The 14,609-nt window shown below is 34.4% G+C and overlaps 1 protein-coding gene, 1 long non-coding RNA gene and 2 other non-coding genes across 4 annotated transcripts; 1 reads left to right on the top strand and 3 right to left on the bottom strand.

Moving 5' to 3' along the window:
• The first annotated feature begins 1,748 nt into the window (after positions 1–1,748).
• Positions 1,749–2,714, top strand: LOC130988572 (uncharacterized). Its single transcript, XR_009090139.1, has 2 exons — positions 1,749–1,854; positions 2,273–2,714. It is a non-coding gene; the product is annotated as an uncharacterized LOC130988572 (long non-coding RNA).
• Positions 2,715–7,685: 4,971 nt separating this feature from the next.
• TRNAI-AAU (transfer RNA isoleucine (anticodon AAU)) lies at positions 7,686–7,759 on the bottom strand. The gene has a single exon. It is a non-coding gene; the product is annotated as a tRNA-Ile (tRNA).
• Positions 7,760–9,404: 1,645 nt separating this feature from the next.
• On the bottom strand, positions 9,405–9,477 carry TRNAR-ACG (transfer RNA arginine (anticodon ACG)). Its single transcript has one exon. It is a non-coding gene; the product is annotated as a tRNA-Arg (tRNA).
• A 587-nt stretch (positions 9,478–10,064) lies between these two features.
• On the bottom strand, positions 10,065–13,171 carry LOC130988571 (NASP-related protein sim3-like). Its single transcript, XM_057912453.1, has 6 exons — positions 12,647–13,171; positions 12,124–12,341; positions 11,246–11,443; positions 11,041–11,131; positions 10,651–10,912; positions 10,065–10,574 (listed from the first exon to the last, which is right to left on the bottom strand). Exons 1-6 carry the CDS (start codon positions 12,919–12,921, stop codon positions 10,221–10,223), a joined length of 1,398 nt encoding a protein of 465 aa, XP_057768436.1. The 5' UTR covers positions 12,922–13,171; the 3' UTR covers positions 10,065–10,220.
• Positions 13,172–14,609: the final 1,438 nt, after the last annotated feature.

Genomic DNA, 14,609 nt, shown 5'->3' with positions numbered 1-14,609 from the left:
ACGTAGGGAATATATTTTTGGTGTTCGGTGAGTCAGTGGAAATTTCAAATATGTGAAATGAACCTCGAAACATATTTGATAAATTTACCGATAGTCACGATTTTCAATATACTTTTGATAGTTTAAAAGATTTTGATATATTCTTTTTTTTAAATGTTACAATCAGAGAAAGAAAAAATACACTTACACTTTAGCCTTCTAGGTGACTCGAACCCCCGACCTATTAGTTGGAGGAGAAGCGTCTTACCAACAGACTGTGTTTTATTGTCTAGATTTTGATAAATTATCAAAATTCATGTTTAATTGATAGGTACAAGACATTTTTTTATAAGACGTTGATGGAAGAGTTTATTTACCTATCCTTCCTATTAAGGAGGAGGTCAGAGGATCCAAATCATCTCACACCTATTTCTTATATCTATACAGAAGCGATATGGAGTATGAAGTACTTTGGGTTTATGTCTCAAATCTATTCTATTTTTCTTGTTAACAAGAATAACCCATAATTGTTGCATGAGAATCCTTTTGTGTACTAGCATCCAAAATAAATAAATACATTGCTTCGGAATCCAAACTTCTAATGTTCCACGACAAACTTTTTTTGTTGCGCCACTAATGTATATATATATATATATAGGGAGAGGTTCAAATAAGAACCACTAATTAAAATTAGAACGGAGAACCATTTTAAGCCATTCGATCATCAAGATCTACGGTAGATGCATCATCTTGGTGGATGAATGCAGATCCTGGGTTCGAATTCTGAAGGCAGCAAAAAATTTATTTTTTTCGGATGCATTAAATTTAACAATGAATGCATTAATTTATATAGCAAATGCATTAATTTTAATGGTTCTTATGTTCTCACGATAATTATGGTTCTCACTATAACCGCACCCTATATAAATATATATATATATATATATAGGGTTCACTTCTATAGAGAAGGCATCTAAGAGTTAGAATTAAGAAGTAATCTAGTCCCTTAAATTCATTAGATCCTACGGCTCACATTTTGTTCGCAAGATCATTTTATTAATTAGTAATAGATCTGTTAATTGTTTTTTTATTCCCTCGGGTTATATTCGTCAATTCTTTTCATCAAGATTATGGAAAATGTAATCAAATCCTGAGTAGGGGTGAGCATCGGTTCGGTTCGGTGCAAAACCGAACCAAAAACTCAAAACCGAAAACCGAACCGACGGTGAAAATTGAAACCGAACCGCACCAATAGGGGGCTCGGAACCGAACCAAAACCGAACCGGTAAAACCGTCGGTTTCGGTTCGGTTCACCGAACCGAAATGTGCAGTTTTTTTTTTTGCTTTTTTTCGAAATTACCTATTAAAAATGGTAAAAAATGCACAAATTTCAAATGTCAAATCCCCAATGATAATACCAACATTACAAAAACACAAATTCTAATGTCAAAGTTTAACAAATAGCAACATAAACAAGTCTTAGGGTTTCTTAGTCTAGGTTAAAACTTAAAACTAAAATTAAATATATTATAAAATATAAATATTTAATAAAATATTAATATTAGTCGGTTCGGTTTGGTGCAAAACCGAACCAAAACTTCAGAACCGAAACCGAACCGAATTTTTTCGGTTTTTGAATTTTGGAACCGAACCGAACCGACCACCAATAGAATTGGCACCGAACCGCACCAATACGGTTCGGTTCGGTTCGGTTTTGACTATCGGTTCGGTTTCTGCTCACCCCTAATCCTGAGATTTCCTCAGTTCCAACGAATTTGTATCATACATTTTTCTATTGTTATTTGTTTAGGCATATTTCTTTCATCATCAACCCCAGTTCAACGAATTCAGCCATGGATTGCCGAGAAGAACAAGGTACAATTTTGCAGATATTAGTTGAAATCGTTATTTAAAAGTGTAATATTTTTGTTATATTTGTATTATATTTCATTCGTGAATATCGATTTGTGTATAAAATTTTTGTAAGTTTTGAATTTTTCGTGCATGAGTGACTAGTTGTTCTTAGTTTTTCATCTTCTGTAATTCCATTGATGATTATCGAGTTTTAAATTTGTTTTCGAACTTTCTTTGTAAAGTTTTGTAAGCATCCATGTGTAGATAACCCAATTGTCATTAGGAAAAATTTTATTCAAAATTATTAAATACTGATTGTTTGTCGAAATATTCAACAGATATGTGCATAAGTTCATTAGATATTGAAATCAAGTTCGTAAAACTATTACAGCGTTCTCTGTTTTCAGAATATCTATATTTCATTAACGACGAAGAAAAGGCATACATCGTGACCAACTCTCCTGTGGAGATTGTGCGAATGAATTGGGCAGATGAGAGTAACCAAGTGGACACCGGAGTTTATCTTGTGAGGAACCTTGAAACATTCATCGGAGTCAGCTCGACTGCCTGGGACTGCAACATGACAAACTGTTCGCTTCGCAAGCTTTGTCGAATGCGTGTTAGGTATTGCGCATCAATCTTAATGTGGAGTGAGAATGATAATAGGAGAGAAATCGCCAAGTCATCAACAGAATACTACGCAGATATGTGGTGACGTAGGAATAAATGTCGATCAATTGCTTTTTGGTTGATTAAATTAGTTACCTGAACAATTTTCACATCTGTTGGTACCTATGTTTTTTACCTATTGGATCTGGTTGTAGGTATTTTGAGATAAGACTTATGATTTTGATTTATATGATCACATTTATGACATTTTTTAGTCCTCTGATTATTAAGATATTTCATTTACAACAATGTTGGTTGTATATTATGAGTGGTACGTGCTACGTGGTAATTGTAAACAGGGTGTTCCTAGAAAATAAGAAATAATTAGTTTCAATAATCATATTTTGCTATGATGGATGCACTCTGTTATATTAAAATATGTCTATGGAATTTAGATATTTTGTTAAATAATTAATCCATTCGTAATAAAATATTGGATTAATAAAAAAAATAATTAACACACAAAAAATGAATGTTTTAATATATTTTGATAGGTAATTGAAAAATAATTTCTAGATATTTATTTATTTTTAAAACTGAATACCAAGAGTTATCCGAGAATGCTGACAATTATGAAAAAATAATTAAGTAGTATTATTTTGAACGAAATGGATGCAATGTTCGTATAAATCAAGTGGTACTTTTTGGAACAAATAACTTTAAATTTAGTGTTTGTGTATTGCAATTTGTCCGTTCAATAATAATGATCAGATGTTCATAAGCATAATGACAATGTTCGTCCATTTTATTTTATTTTTTGAAAATTTAATTTGACAACCGTATACTACTGTTGTACTGCGTAATTTTTTTTAATAATATTTGTCGTTCTGGTGTTCTATTAATTTGGAGTAAGTTATATCTTACGTTACAATGTTACTAAAAAGTTGTGGTTATGAAAAAAGAATCACCTTTGATGAATCTGGTGTTTTTTGAAAACATAGTCCGAGTCATAGTTATGGACAAATGTTCATAATAATTAAGCAGATGTTCATTAAAATAATCTTAGCCAATGATATTTTTGTATATGGAGTTGAATTGTGGGTTATGTTCTATTTAGAAGCTGTAAATGAGTTCAATGGACATATCAATAAATTATTTGAACATATCAATATAACTGACGAACAAAAGAATCTATTTAATTTGGTAGAGAAATTTCCACCCCTGCGGATCAAACCCCAAATCAAGCACGCGTTCATAAAAATTAATTGACATGTTCGTCAAAATATACTAACTTGTTCGCACCTATTATATTGCTTATCAACGTCTCGAAATGTTCGTCAAAATGTACTAACTTGAACCTGTCCAGTTGAGTTGTAATATTTCCATGAATACGTTAAAATATTAACGTTTAATAAAATTGCTAATAGTGTGCACCATTATTTTGGCCTTGGGTTCAGACCATGTTAATATGCATAAATGTAACGGGTTTTAATAGATTGAATTGATGATATGTTCATAAACAGTAAGTTTTCATGAACATGGCAAAACATATATATGAACTTTTGGAGGGTGTATATTACGATCACACTAATGAATGGTGATTCATATTAAATATGACATATGCCAACTTTCAACGTATATATAGAATAGAGTTCTATGAAGACCATCAAAAATTCGAAGAACAAAGACCAAATCCTGTGCGTCGATCTTGGTATATCCAAGGGTGATATAGGTAATTAAATCTTTTATTTATGGAATATTAATTTGATGAAAAGTCTGTTACGTGAATAATGCATCCACATATTATGTTCTCTATAAAGTACTAATGAACATATTAATATTCGTAAAAAAACAAATGAACATACTAATTTTTGTTGATATGTTCGTAAAAAATAAATGAACATACTAATGTTCGTCGATATTTTCGTTAAAAAATAAATGAACATACTAATGTTCGTCGATATTTTCGTAGGAAAACAAATAAACATAATAATGTTCACATATTATGACAATTATCATAATAGCACATTGGTCAATAAAAATCACTAAATATAAAGTATTTCGAATTATGAATTCCATGGACATACCTACATCCTCCATTGACATTCCACAAATGATTTAAGAAGTACTCCAGTATAATGATTAGAAAATGATTCGTTGACACTAATTTGTCTTTGAGCCTAATTTTATTAATTAATAATAGTTTTGAAGAATAATTTGTTTACAGGAAATGTAATATCAATAATATATTCCATATTTAAGAAGATATGATTAGCATCAAATCCGTTAGAGTAACGATTACTTATGTGATTAAATGTCAAATCTATCCTTAAGTCATATCTTGGACGCAAGATTGTAAGATAGATATCAGCCGTGTGATTTTGTGAATTCTAAGGCTTGGATTCCTTCTCACTTCTTAACAATATATGGCTTCTCAATTGAACCACTCCCTATATATATATATATATATATAGGAATGGGATCATATAGATCCCAATGCTTATAATAGATCCCTAGATCCAAATCTTGACCACACATTTATGACATGTGGCGCATCAAGATGGTGACACGTGGCAAGGATTCCAAGGCAAAATCTGGAGGGGTAAAATTGGAATGTAATTTTCGGATTTAATAATTAAAAAAAATATATTTTTTTTAGATTTTCTCAAAATAGATATATTTTAGATGCATATAGTTTCACACAAAGATGCATAAAGTTTTCACATGAAATGCATAACTTTGAACAGTGCATTTAATTTTTCCAATTTTGGTATTTTCACCACCCCACCCCATACCACCCCCCAATCCAGCCCACACCACCCCCAACCCTCCCCATTACCACCCCCCAAAAATATGCATGTTTCACATGCATATAAAATCAAACAAAAATGCATAAAGTTTTCACATAAAAATGCATTAAACTATACAAAAAATGCATTTCATTTTAATAAATCTGGTAGTTTCGCCACCCCACCTGCCCCCCCCCCCCCAATTTTTTTTTTTTTTCAAAAACTGATTTTCTAATTGCTGGCCCACCCCCACCCCCACCCCCCACCGACCCACCCCCCACCCCCTACCCCCCCCCAAATTTTTTTTTTATTTTTTTATTTTTTTAAAAACTGATTTTCAAAAAAAAAAATTGGGGGGGGGGGGGGTGGGGGGTGGGTGGGTGGGGGGGTCAGTGGTCAGAAAATCAGTTTTTGAGAAAATAAAAAAATAAAAAATAAAAAATTTGGTGGGGGGGTGGGTGGGGGGTGGGGGTAGGGGTGGGTCAGTGGTCAGAAAATCAGTTTTTTAAAAAAAAAAAATTTTTTTTTTTTTTGGGGGGAGGGGGGGGGGGGGGGGTGGGGGGGGTGGGGGGTGGGGTTCTGGGGTGGGGTGGGGTTCTGGGATGTGGGGGGTGGGGTTGGGGTGGGGTGAAATCTTATGCATATTTATATGAAACTTTATGCATTTTTATATGAAAGTTCATGCATTCTCGTATGAAACTTTATGCATCTAAAATATACCTATTTTGAGAAAATCTAATTTTTTTTTTTTTTTTGAATTTCGAAAATTACATTCCAATTTTACCCCTCTCCAGATTTTGCCTTGAAATGCCTTGCCACGTGTCACCATCTTGATGCGCCACATGTCATAAATGTGTGGTCTAGATTTGGATCTACGGATCTATTATAAGCATAGGGATCCACCGGAACCCAACCCTATATATATATATATATATATATATATATATATATATATAGGGTGCGGTTATAATGAGAACCACACTTATCGTGAGAACATAAGAACCATTAAAATCAATGCATCTGCTATATAAATTAATGCATTCGCTATTAAATTTAATGCATCCGAAAATAATAAAAATTTTGCTCCCTTCAGGATTCGAACCCAGGATCTGCATTCATCCACCAAGATGATGCATCCACCGTAGATCTTGATGATCGAATGGTTTAAAATGGTTCTCCGTTCTAATTTTATTTAGTGGTTCTTATTTGAACCTCTCCCTATATATATATATATATATATATATATATATATATATATATATACCTAGGGTGCGGTTATAGTGAGAACCACACTTATCGTGAGAACATAAGAACCATTAAAATCAATGCATCTATTATATAAATTAATGCATTCGCTATTAAATTTAATGCATCCGAAAATAATAAATTTTTTGCTCCCTTCAGGATTCGAACCCAGGATCTGCATTCATCCACCAAGATGATGCATCCACCGTAGATCTTGATGATCGAATGGTTTAAAATGGTTCTCTGTTCTAATTTTATTTAGTGGTTCTTATTTGAACCTCTCCCTATATACCCAAACCCAAGTGTGAAAAGTCTAATATCTAGATTCCAGTTATTTTTTTTTTATCAGAAAAGGGGAAAATCTAGATTCCAGTTATTAAGTTAATGAAGACGAATATAATGATTTATATGTTTTACTTGTGGAGTTAGTGATGAATATTCTGGATATTCAAGTCATTTAGTGACGAAACTTTTTCTTTATTCTTTCTGAAATGGTGACCACATTTAACTTTAGAAAACAAAAATTAATGGTCTTCTTGAAGTAGTTTCAAATCGTTCAAAATTTTATATTTATAAGAGATAATTGCTAATTGAATTCCATATTTTGAAATTGTTGCAAATTCGATCCAATCATTGCATTATTGTAATAAAGATCCAATTTTTCACTCTCTATAGCAAATTAGACCATTCTTAAATTTTCCGATCACTGATTAGGTTACTTGTTGAAGATTAACTTGGATGAAATTTCATCGAATGATTGAATCAAAATCTAGCTTACAGAAAGTTTGGGCTGTAATTCTCAAACTGTAAAAATACAATCGTTCTCCTTTATTATTTATATAAAATGCAAGGGTAGAAAAAATGCTTTCTAGTTTCTAGTTAAGTAATCATTCCAATATCTCTCTCAAAAAAAACTAATCATTCCAATATACACGGATGGGTCGCTCATTATTTGTTTTATTGCAGGTGATGTGTAAATGTAATGCAGCCATGGAGCCATATGAAAATGCAAAGAAGACATACCGAGAACGACGAGGGCTGAGGTTGCGAGAGTCGAGACCAAAGCCTGCGAGTTGTGTTCCAAAGATAAAGGAGGAGATAGGATAAGACCCGTGTCGCACGTGGATAATTTTTTTGGATAAAGATTTTTTTAAGTTTTAAAAATAAATATTTGGATAAAGATTTTTTTAAGTTTAAAAAATAAATATTTGGCCCATGCAGGTTTCGAACCTGCGACCTTCGCGTTATTAGCACGACGCTCTAACCAACTGAGCTAATAGGCCAATTGTTATTATGCTTATTTATTGTTTAAATCATTCTTTAATTTTTGTGGATTAACACGTAAACTATAATAGTAATTACCTGCGGCTGCAGTTATACGAAAGGCTTGTATAAGGTTTTAAGTAATTTATCGATCCTACATTAAATAAATGAGCTCATGAATGTATCAAGGATTGTGTATAAGCATATAACTAAAACGATGCTCACATCTATATTTATGTATACACAAGGAGAATTACTTTCGACAAGCTTTTCCCTCTAACACATAATTCATATCATAGCTATATGTCAAATAATGTTCGTATTAAATTAACCAATCTAATTCGAATCAAATGCCAGTTTCACAACTAAAAGTGAGCTAATTTTGTTGGCAAAATTAGAGCGAGCATGAGATCGAGCTTGGCTTGTATTTGGATCAAAGTTTTTTTTTTTTTAAAATTGTTTCTCGAACTCGAATTTAAACTCAGTTCTCGAATTAAAAATAAATAATCTATTATTCGAGCTTGAGGTCGAGATCGGGCTCAATTGACAACTATTTTGTAGTTCATATAATAAACTACTGCAAGTTAATTTTCCCAAAACACAACAACAAAACAATTCCCTAAAATAGGAACATATGAGTATGAAATTACATGACAAACTTAATATGAGGATCATGAAACATATGATACTTGATCTCAAAACTCCTTGCAGAATAAATACACTATTTAATTAGTTAATTTAGTTACACTATACAATAGTATTATATAAAATAAATACATTATTTCACATTATTCAATTATAATTACTCTATTAATTTATTTATGACATAGTTAATTATTTATATGTTAAGGTTTCATTAAAATATATAATTATATATACTACTTCTATTTTTTTTTCTAAATCTATTTATGAGTTTGTATATACATTAGTGGCGCAACAAAAGAAAGTTTGTCTTAGAACATTACACGCTTGAATTCAAATGAAATTTCTTTATTTATTTTGGATGCTATTACACGAAAGATTCTCATGCAATGCAAGAATTATGGGCTATTCTTGTTAACAAGAAACGAAAAAAGATTTGAGACATAAACCCAAAGTACAGAAGAATGAACATGAAACGAGTCAAATTCAAGATGATTACGAAATAAAATAAAAGTAAAGAAGGATGTCTAATAACTGTATGCATTAGGAGGAACTGCCGAAGTTTAGATTAATAAGATTAAGTTTATGAGAAATAACGAGGAACGGTTAAAAGATAATTAAAAAAAAGGGTTAATTGTACCTGACTTTTTCCCAAAATTTTGTTTTTTGACAAACTTTTTAATTGTAGCAAAAATTTTAGCTACGTTTCAATTTATTGTAATGTCCGTCCCGCGTATATTTTTGGTCAAATCCATGCTGAGGACTGAGGTGGACCTCCGTAAAGCTTAGGTGGCATGTCGTCGTCTCAAATTCGTTGCAATAAATTGAAACGTAGCTAAAATAAATTGACCGGAAATGAATGGATTTGGCCGGAAATATATGCGGGACGAACATTGCAATAAATTGAAACGTAGCTAAAATTTTTGCTACAATTAAAAAGTTTGTCAAAAAACCAAAATTTGGGAAAAATGTCAGGTATTTTGATGCAATTAACCCTGAAAAAAAACATGTTAAAAAGAATAACGACTCTGCTGGGGATCGAACCCAGAATCTCTGGTTCCGTAGACCAGCGCCTTATCCATTGGGCCACAGAGTCTTATACGACATTGAATATCTGGTTCGTATTAACAATGCGAAAGGAAATTCTGCTGTCGGGGCGGGTCCTGACAGGCCCTGATCCGACCCGATATATAAATTAAATCCAAAATTCGCCTTACTGCTTCCACCATCATCTTCAATAGAGACTCCCGCCGCTCTTCTGCGACGGCGGCAAAAGAGGGAGACCGGTGAGGGGGTGGCTAAACGACGTCGCCAACCATGCTTCAAGGATTGAATGAAGTTGCATTTGGTAGATTAGAAAGGTACAGCTTATAATGCAAACAATGTAGTATACAGAGGAAGGACACACACAAATACTTGAGTTGTTTGTTACTAATACTATAATGGGTGGCATGCGGAGTCCCAGCGTTGTTGTGCATGCCATCAAAGAACTTTGTTTCACGGCCACACACGCATGATTTCTCACCTACTGTATTTCTGAGCTTTTGGCAATGGGTTCAGCTACATCGAAAATTTTAACTTTTTTTCGTCCACAAGCCCCCTGGCCCAAGTAAACGTAGATATCAAAGCATAAAGTAGTTTTCTTATGGCTGGACATTAAACCTGCCACCCTGGCTTCAGTAGTTTCATCAGATGAGAACCTGTGTCCCAATTTACTCATAACCCTTTGATCAGAAATCAGTATCCAAATTACATCAAGTCCATAACATGATGTACTTCTCTAACATAGATGCACCAAACTAATTCAAGACAACATAACATATAAGCATAGACCTCAAACTAATCATTCTTCTCATTCATTCCATTGACGTTGGCCTCACTTCCGCCATCACCATCGTTTGAGGAATCGATTGCGGGTTTCTTAGCCGGGTTGGATTGTGCAGTCGAGCTCATCACAACTCGCTTGACTCCTCTTCCAACCACGCCTAGATGTGTCACTCCAGCAGCGCCGTTTGTGTGAGCTGTAGAAACAGTTGGAGAGTCTGCACCACCATTGGTTGCAGTGCCCATCTGGGAGGAGCTCATTGCTGGTTCGTTCTTCTCAAGAGCCCTAGCTTTTGCAGATATGATACCACCCAGGATATCTGAGAGGATAGATTTTGGGTTTGAGACAAGCTGTTGGAGATCCTCAAGCTGCAACCAAATGAATACCAGTCAATACAATGTGAAAGAAACTCTTAACGAGCATGGATCTTTCGGGTCATCTTACCTTCTTTTCTAGTTCCCCACAGAGACCAGTCAGTGTTTCAATCTCGGATTCTTCATCTGCCGATGAGGATATTGCAAGAGATGGTTGAACAGTTGGTCCCATCTCGGAAGTGATTGATGCTTCTGCTGAACATGGGACGCTCTTTGCTTCATTTGAAAGTCGCTGAACTCTTGACTTGCAAACTGAAATAGCTTTTTGACAATACGGAACAGCTTCTTCTGGTTTCGAACCAATTTCAAGACACAAGCATATCCTAAAATTCCTGAATTTTCCGTTAAGGAAGATATATTTTAATTTTCTAGAACATGCTTGGAAGTTGGAACCGAAAAAGTAATTCTACATTTACATCCTACTCATCAATTTGCAGATATACAATTCAAACAAGGATACAGTTCAGCGATAAGCCGACTATCAGGTTCAACCAAGCGCTCCAACATAGAGAGTGCCTTCAAGTAGTCACTCTGTGAAGTCTCAACATCCTCTGGACAAAGAAAAAGCTTTTATAATGAGCAAAGAAAGACGACCATTCTCTATGGAATAAAATGCTATAGTAACAACCCTTGGGGAAAAATGAGGAAGTAAAGAAGAGAGGAACCTCTTTCCAACGCTACTTCTGCCAAAGCTGACAATATGTCCACCTTTTCCATTGTGTCACCTGAGGCCATCTCAGCGATGGCCCGTGCAACATCAAGCATCTTCCACGCCAAATCAAGGTCAGACTCATCCTCATCATCATCAGGTTGATCTTCACCATCACTTTCACTGTCTCCTTCTTCATCTTTACCCTTCACATCTAATTCCCAAAAGACAAAATCATTAGCAGAAGAAATCTTCCCAAGACATGACATCACCAAATGTACATACAAATAGTAATTATCTGCTACTAGTAGCATACTTCACATATAACCAGTAAGAAAAATCATTATCCTGTCCACAGGAGGGGAGGAACTAGGTTCCACAAAGATGTGCCAAGCAATAGGCTATTTGCAAACGCTTTTAAACCAATAGCTTAGTCTTTTTAGATGTCACAAGGTACATAATCCATGTCAAACAAAAAGTTGAGGTTACATAAGTGTTACTGATATCTTCTAAACATAAAATGAAACAATGATCAGTAAATCCAGGTACAAGAACCACAGTTTTCTCGAATGCAACATGTATTAGTTAGAAGCCCAGAAAATTAACGTGCTCTGAACATGTATCGCAGCAAAATACATGAACGTGCTAATACTTACTGTCTAAACTGCCACTCGTGTTTGAACTACATTTGTGTAGTCCTCATAGGTTATTCACAAACACACAATCTAGGCACATATGCAACAGCACAATTGAAATCATTTAAGCATGTGTTGTATACCAACTATTGAGAACATTATTGCACTTAGAAAAGGAACATAAACTGCTTTTAAGAATGTCTGTCTTTGTGATGGTTTCAAAAAAAAGAATGTCTTTGTGATCAATTTGCGTTTTCACCTTGCTCTGCATCATTTTCAGTTGAGGTAGCTGAGGACTGACCATTGACAGGAATTTTTGAAGAGCTTTCTTTACTGGAATCTTCACGAGAGACACCTTCTTTTTTAGGCATAGAAGCCAATGGATCAGACTCCTCTTGGGCTTTGTACAACAGCGCACATCCATATTTATAGTAAGCAGCAATACATTCTGGAGCAAGTTCACCAAATTTTGCAACCCTAAAACCAATATTAAACCATATCCCAGTTTCAGGTTACAGAAAAACAAATCACAAGAAAATGTCTGAATAATGAGGAATTTTTATTCTTTTCTAGGTGCTCAGTAAGCTAGAAATAAATTAGAGGAGAAGTCACATAACATCTACCATAAAAGATAAACATAAACTCTCGAATTCTATAACATAGGACAATAGGAGGTTCGGCATCCAAATTCCTTTCCTACCTCACCTCGAATAGGTTAAGCCAAGTTCCAGCTCTAGTACATACATGGAATATAAAAAAATATAGTATATGATATATATCACCTGATTTCTAGGGCACGGCTATAGCAATCAGTGGCTTCGGCGTAATCGCGATCCTTGGCGGCTTTAGAGCCCCGAGCCATCAACTCGTCGGCGAATTCCAAGGTCTTTTCTCGCTCATCGTCGTTAGGGACGTCGGAGCTTTTAGAAGCGTTGTTGTTGCAGATGGATTCCGCGGGGCCGCCACCGACGCCAGGCTCAGTCTGCGCATCGACGGAGTTAGGGTTCTGATTGTCAACGGGGCCTTGCAATCTGGTGTCCGCCGCGTCATCTGCCATTTTCGATTTAACAAACAAAAAACTGGAAAAACCTCACCCGCTCTTGCTCTGGTTCAAATAGAAATGCAAAACCCTTGGCGCAAAATCGATTGAAAAATTAAAAAATGTAAGGAGTTTATATAACGAGCTCGAGAGTGCCCACAGGCTAGATCGAAAGCGTACCCGGATTCTCAGGATAAAGTGGTCTTCAGCTCTCGTTACGGGCCTGGGTTGGGCTTTTCACCTAGAAAACAATTAACAAATCTGATTTGAAAGATTATTAAATTTTAAAAGGGATTAATTAATTGCCACTAAATTCACGTACTTTTTATTTTTTGGGTTTTTTTTCATGATAAAAAAATTTTATTTGAAAATACATGAATTGAAAAATTGATAGAAAATTCCCTCATTCGTTTTCCGACCACCGTCGAAATGACTCAGATTGAATGTGGCGAAATTTAGTCCAAGTATTAAGTTTAAAACACTACATGGATGCCACATAAGATCAATTTTCCACATGTGCAATGTTCATAAAATCTAAAAACCCTAATTTTAGAATTACAATTTCTCCTTTGTCCTATTTTCCATCTCTCTATATTCTCTCTCTCAGTGACAAGTCTTCATCACCGTTGAAAGCTTCATTTTTACCATTGACTAGCAATATTGTATTGTGTAGGGAGTGGCGGGTAAAGATAAATAGTGTAAGTATTAAGTGTATTGGTGGTCCCAATTGCCTCTCCAGATTTTTCTTAATGTGAGAGATGCGAAGGCAAGCTGGTATTCCATGGTTACAATGTTCATTCGATTGTTTAGCTCCTGAATTCGATCGAGCTTGTGCTCCAGTAAGAATCCATGGGTGTGCTCTAAGAACCCTAAATCGCGTTTACAAAGATGAAATGCAGACAAACCCTAATTTTTGGCTTAATTTCTCAAATCAACAACTTAAACGACGTCGTTTTAGTTGAATGTCAAACGGAGTCGTTTCAGTAATCGGACGACAAATACACACTGGCTTTCCGACTGGGGAAAAAATTAAATGTGGGGGAAATTCCCTATCAAATTTTCAATTCATGTATTTTCAAGTAAAATTTTTTGGTCATAAGAAAAAACCCAAAAACCAAAAAGTATATGGATTTTACGGCAATTAACTCATTTTAAAATTTGATCAAATTTCTTAATACAAAGAAAGTGAGTAATCAGTCTGTCTATCTATGAAACATCTTTCTAAAGAAAGGCGACACACATTTAAAAAAAATTAATACTTCCTCCATTCACAAGGAGTGTGCGATGGAGTGGAGGACACAAATTTTAATAAAATAATTGAAAGATTTGATTTTTAGTATTAAAGATTAGTATTAGGCCCACCAAATTGTAAATGTAAATGATGGGTATTTTGTACATATTGAATGCAAATAAGGCTTAAAGTGTAAAAGGGATACTAAAAATGAAAAACACACAATATTTGTGAACGAACGAAAATAGTAATAAACGCACAATCTTTGTGGACGGATGGAGTAGTATATTTGGTGTGTGAAGAAGGGGTCTCACAGATTAAGAAAAAGTAGTGGTATATTTGGTTAGTAAAATTATTTTAAAAAGTAATGAGTCCATTAGTAACCAGGGACGGATCTAGAAACTTTTTTATTGTGGGGCACAAAATATAAGCATATTATAAATATAAAATGCGTAAAAAAAATCTACGAGTTTTC

The sequence above is a fragment of the Salvia miltiorrhiza genome, chromosome 6 (assembly GCF_028751815.1).
Source record: "Salvia miltiorrhiza cultivar Shanhuang (shh) chromosome 6, IMPLAD_Smil_shh, whole genome shotgun sequence".
Taxonomy (NCBI): Eukaryota; Viridiplantae; Streptophyta; class Magnoliopsida; order Lamiales; family Lamiaceae; genus Salvia; species Salvia miltiorrhiza.
The sequence above is the reverse complement of the archived record's forward strand: the minus strand, read 5'-3'. Positions and strand labels throughout refer to the sequence as shown.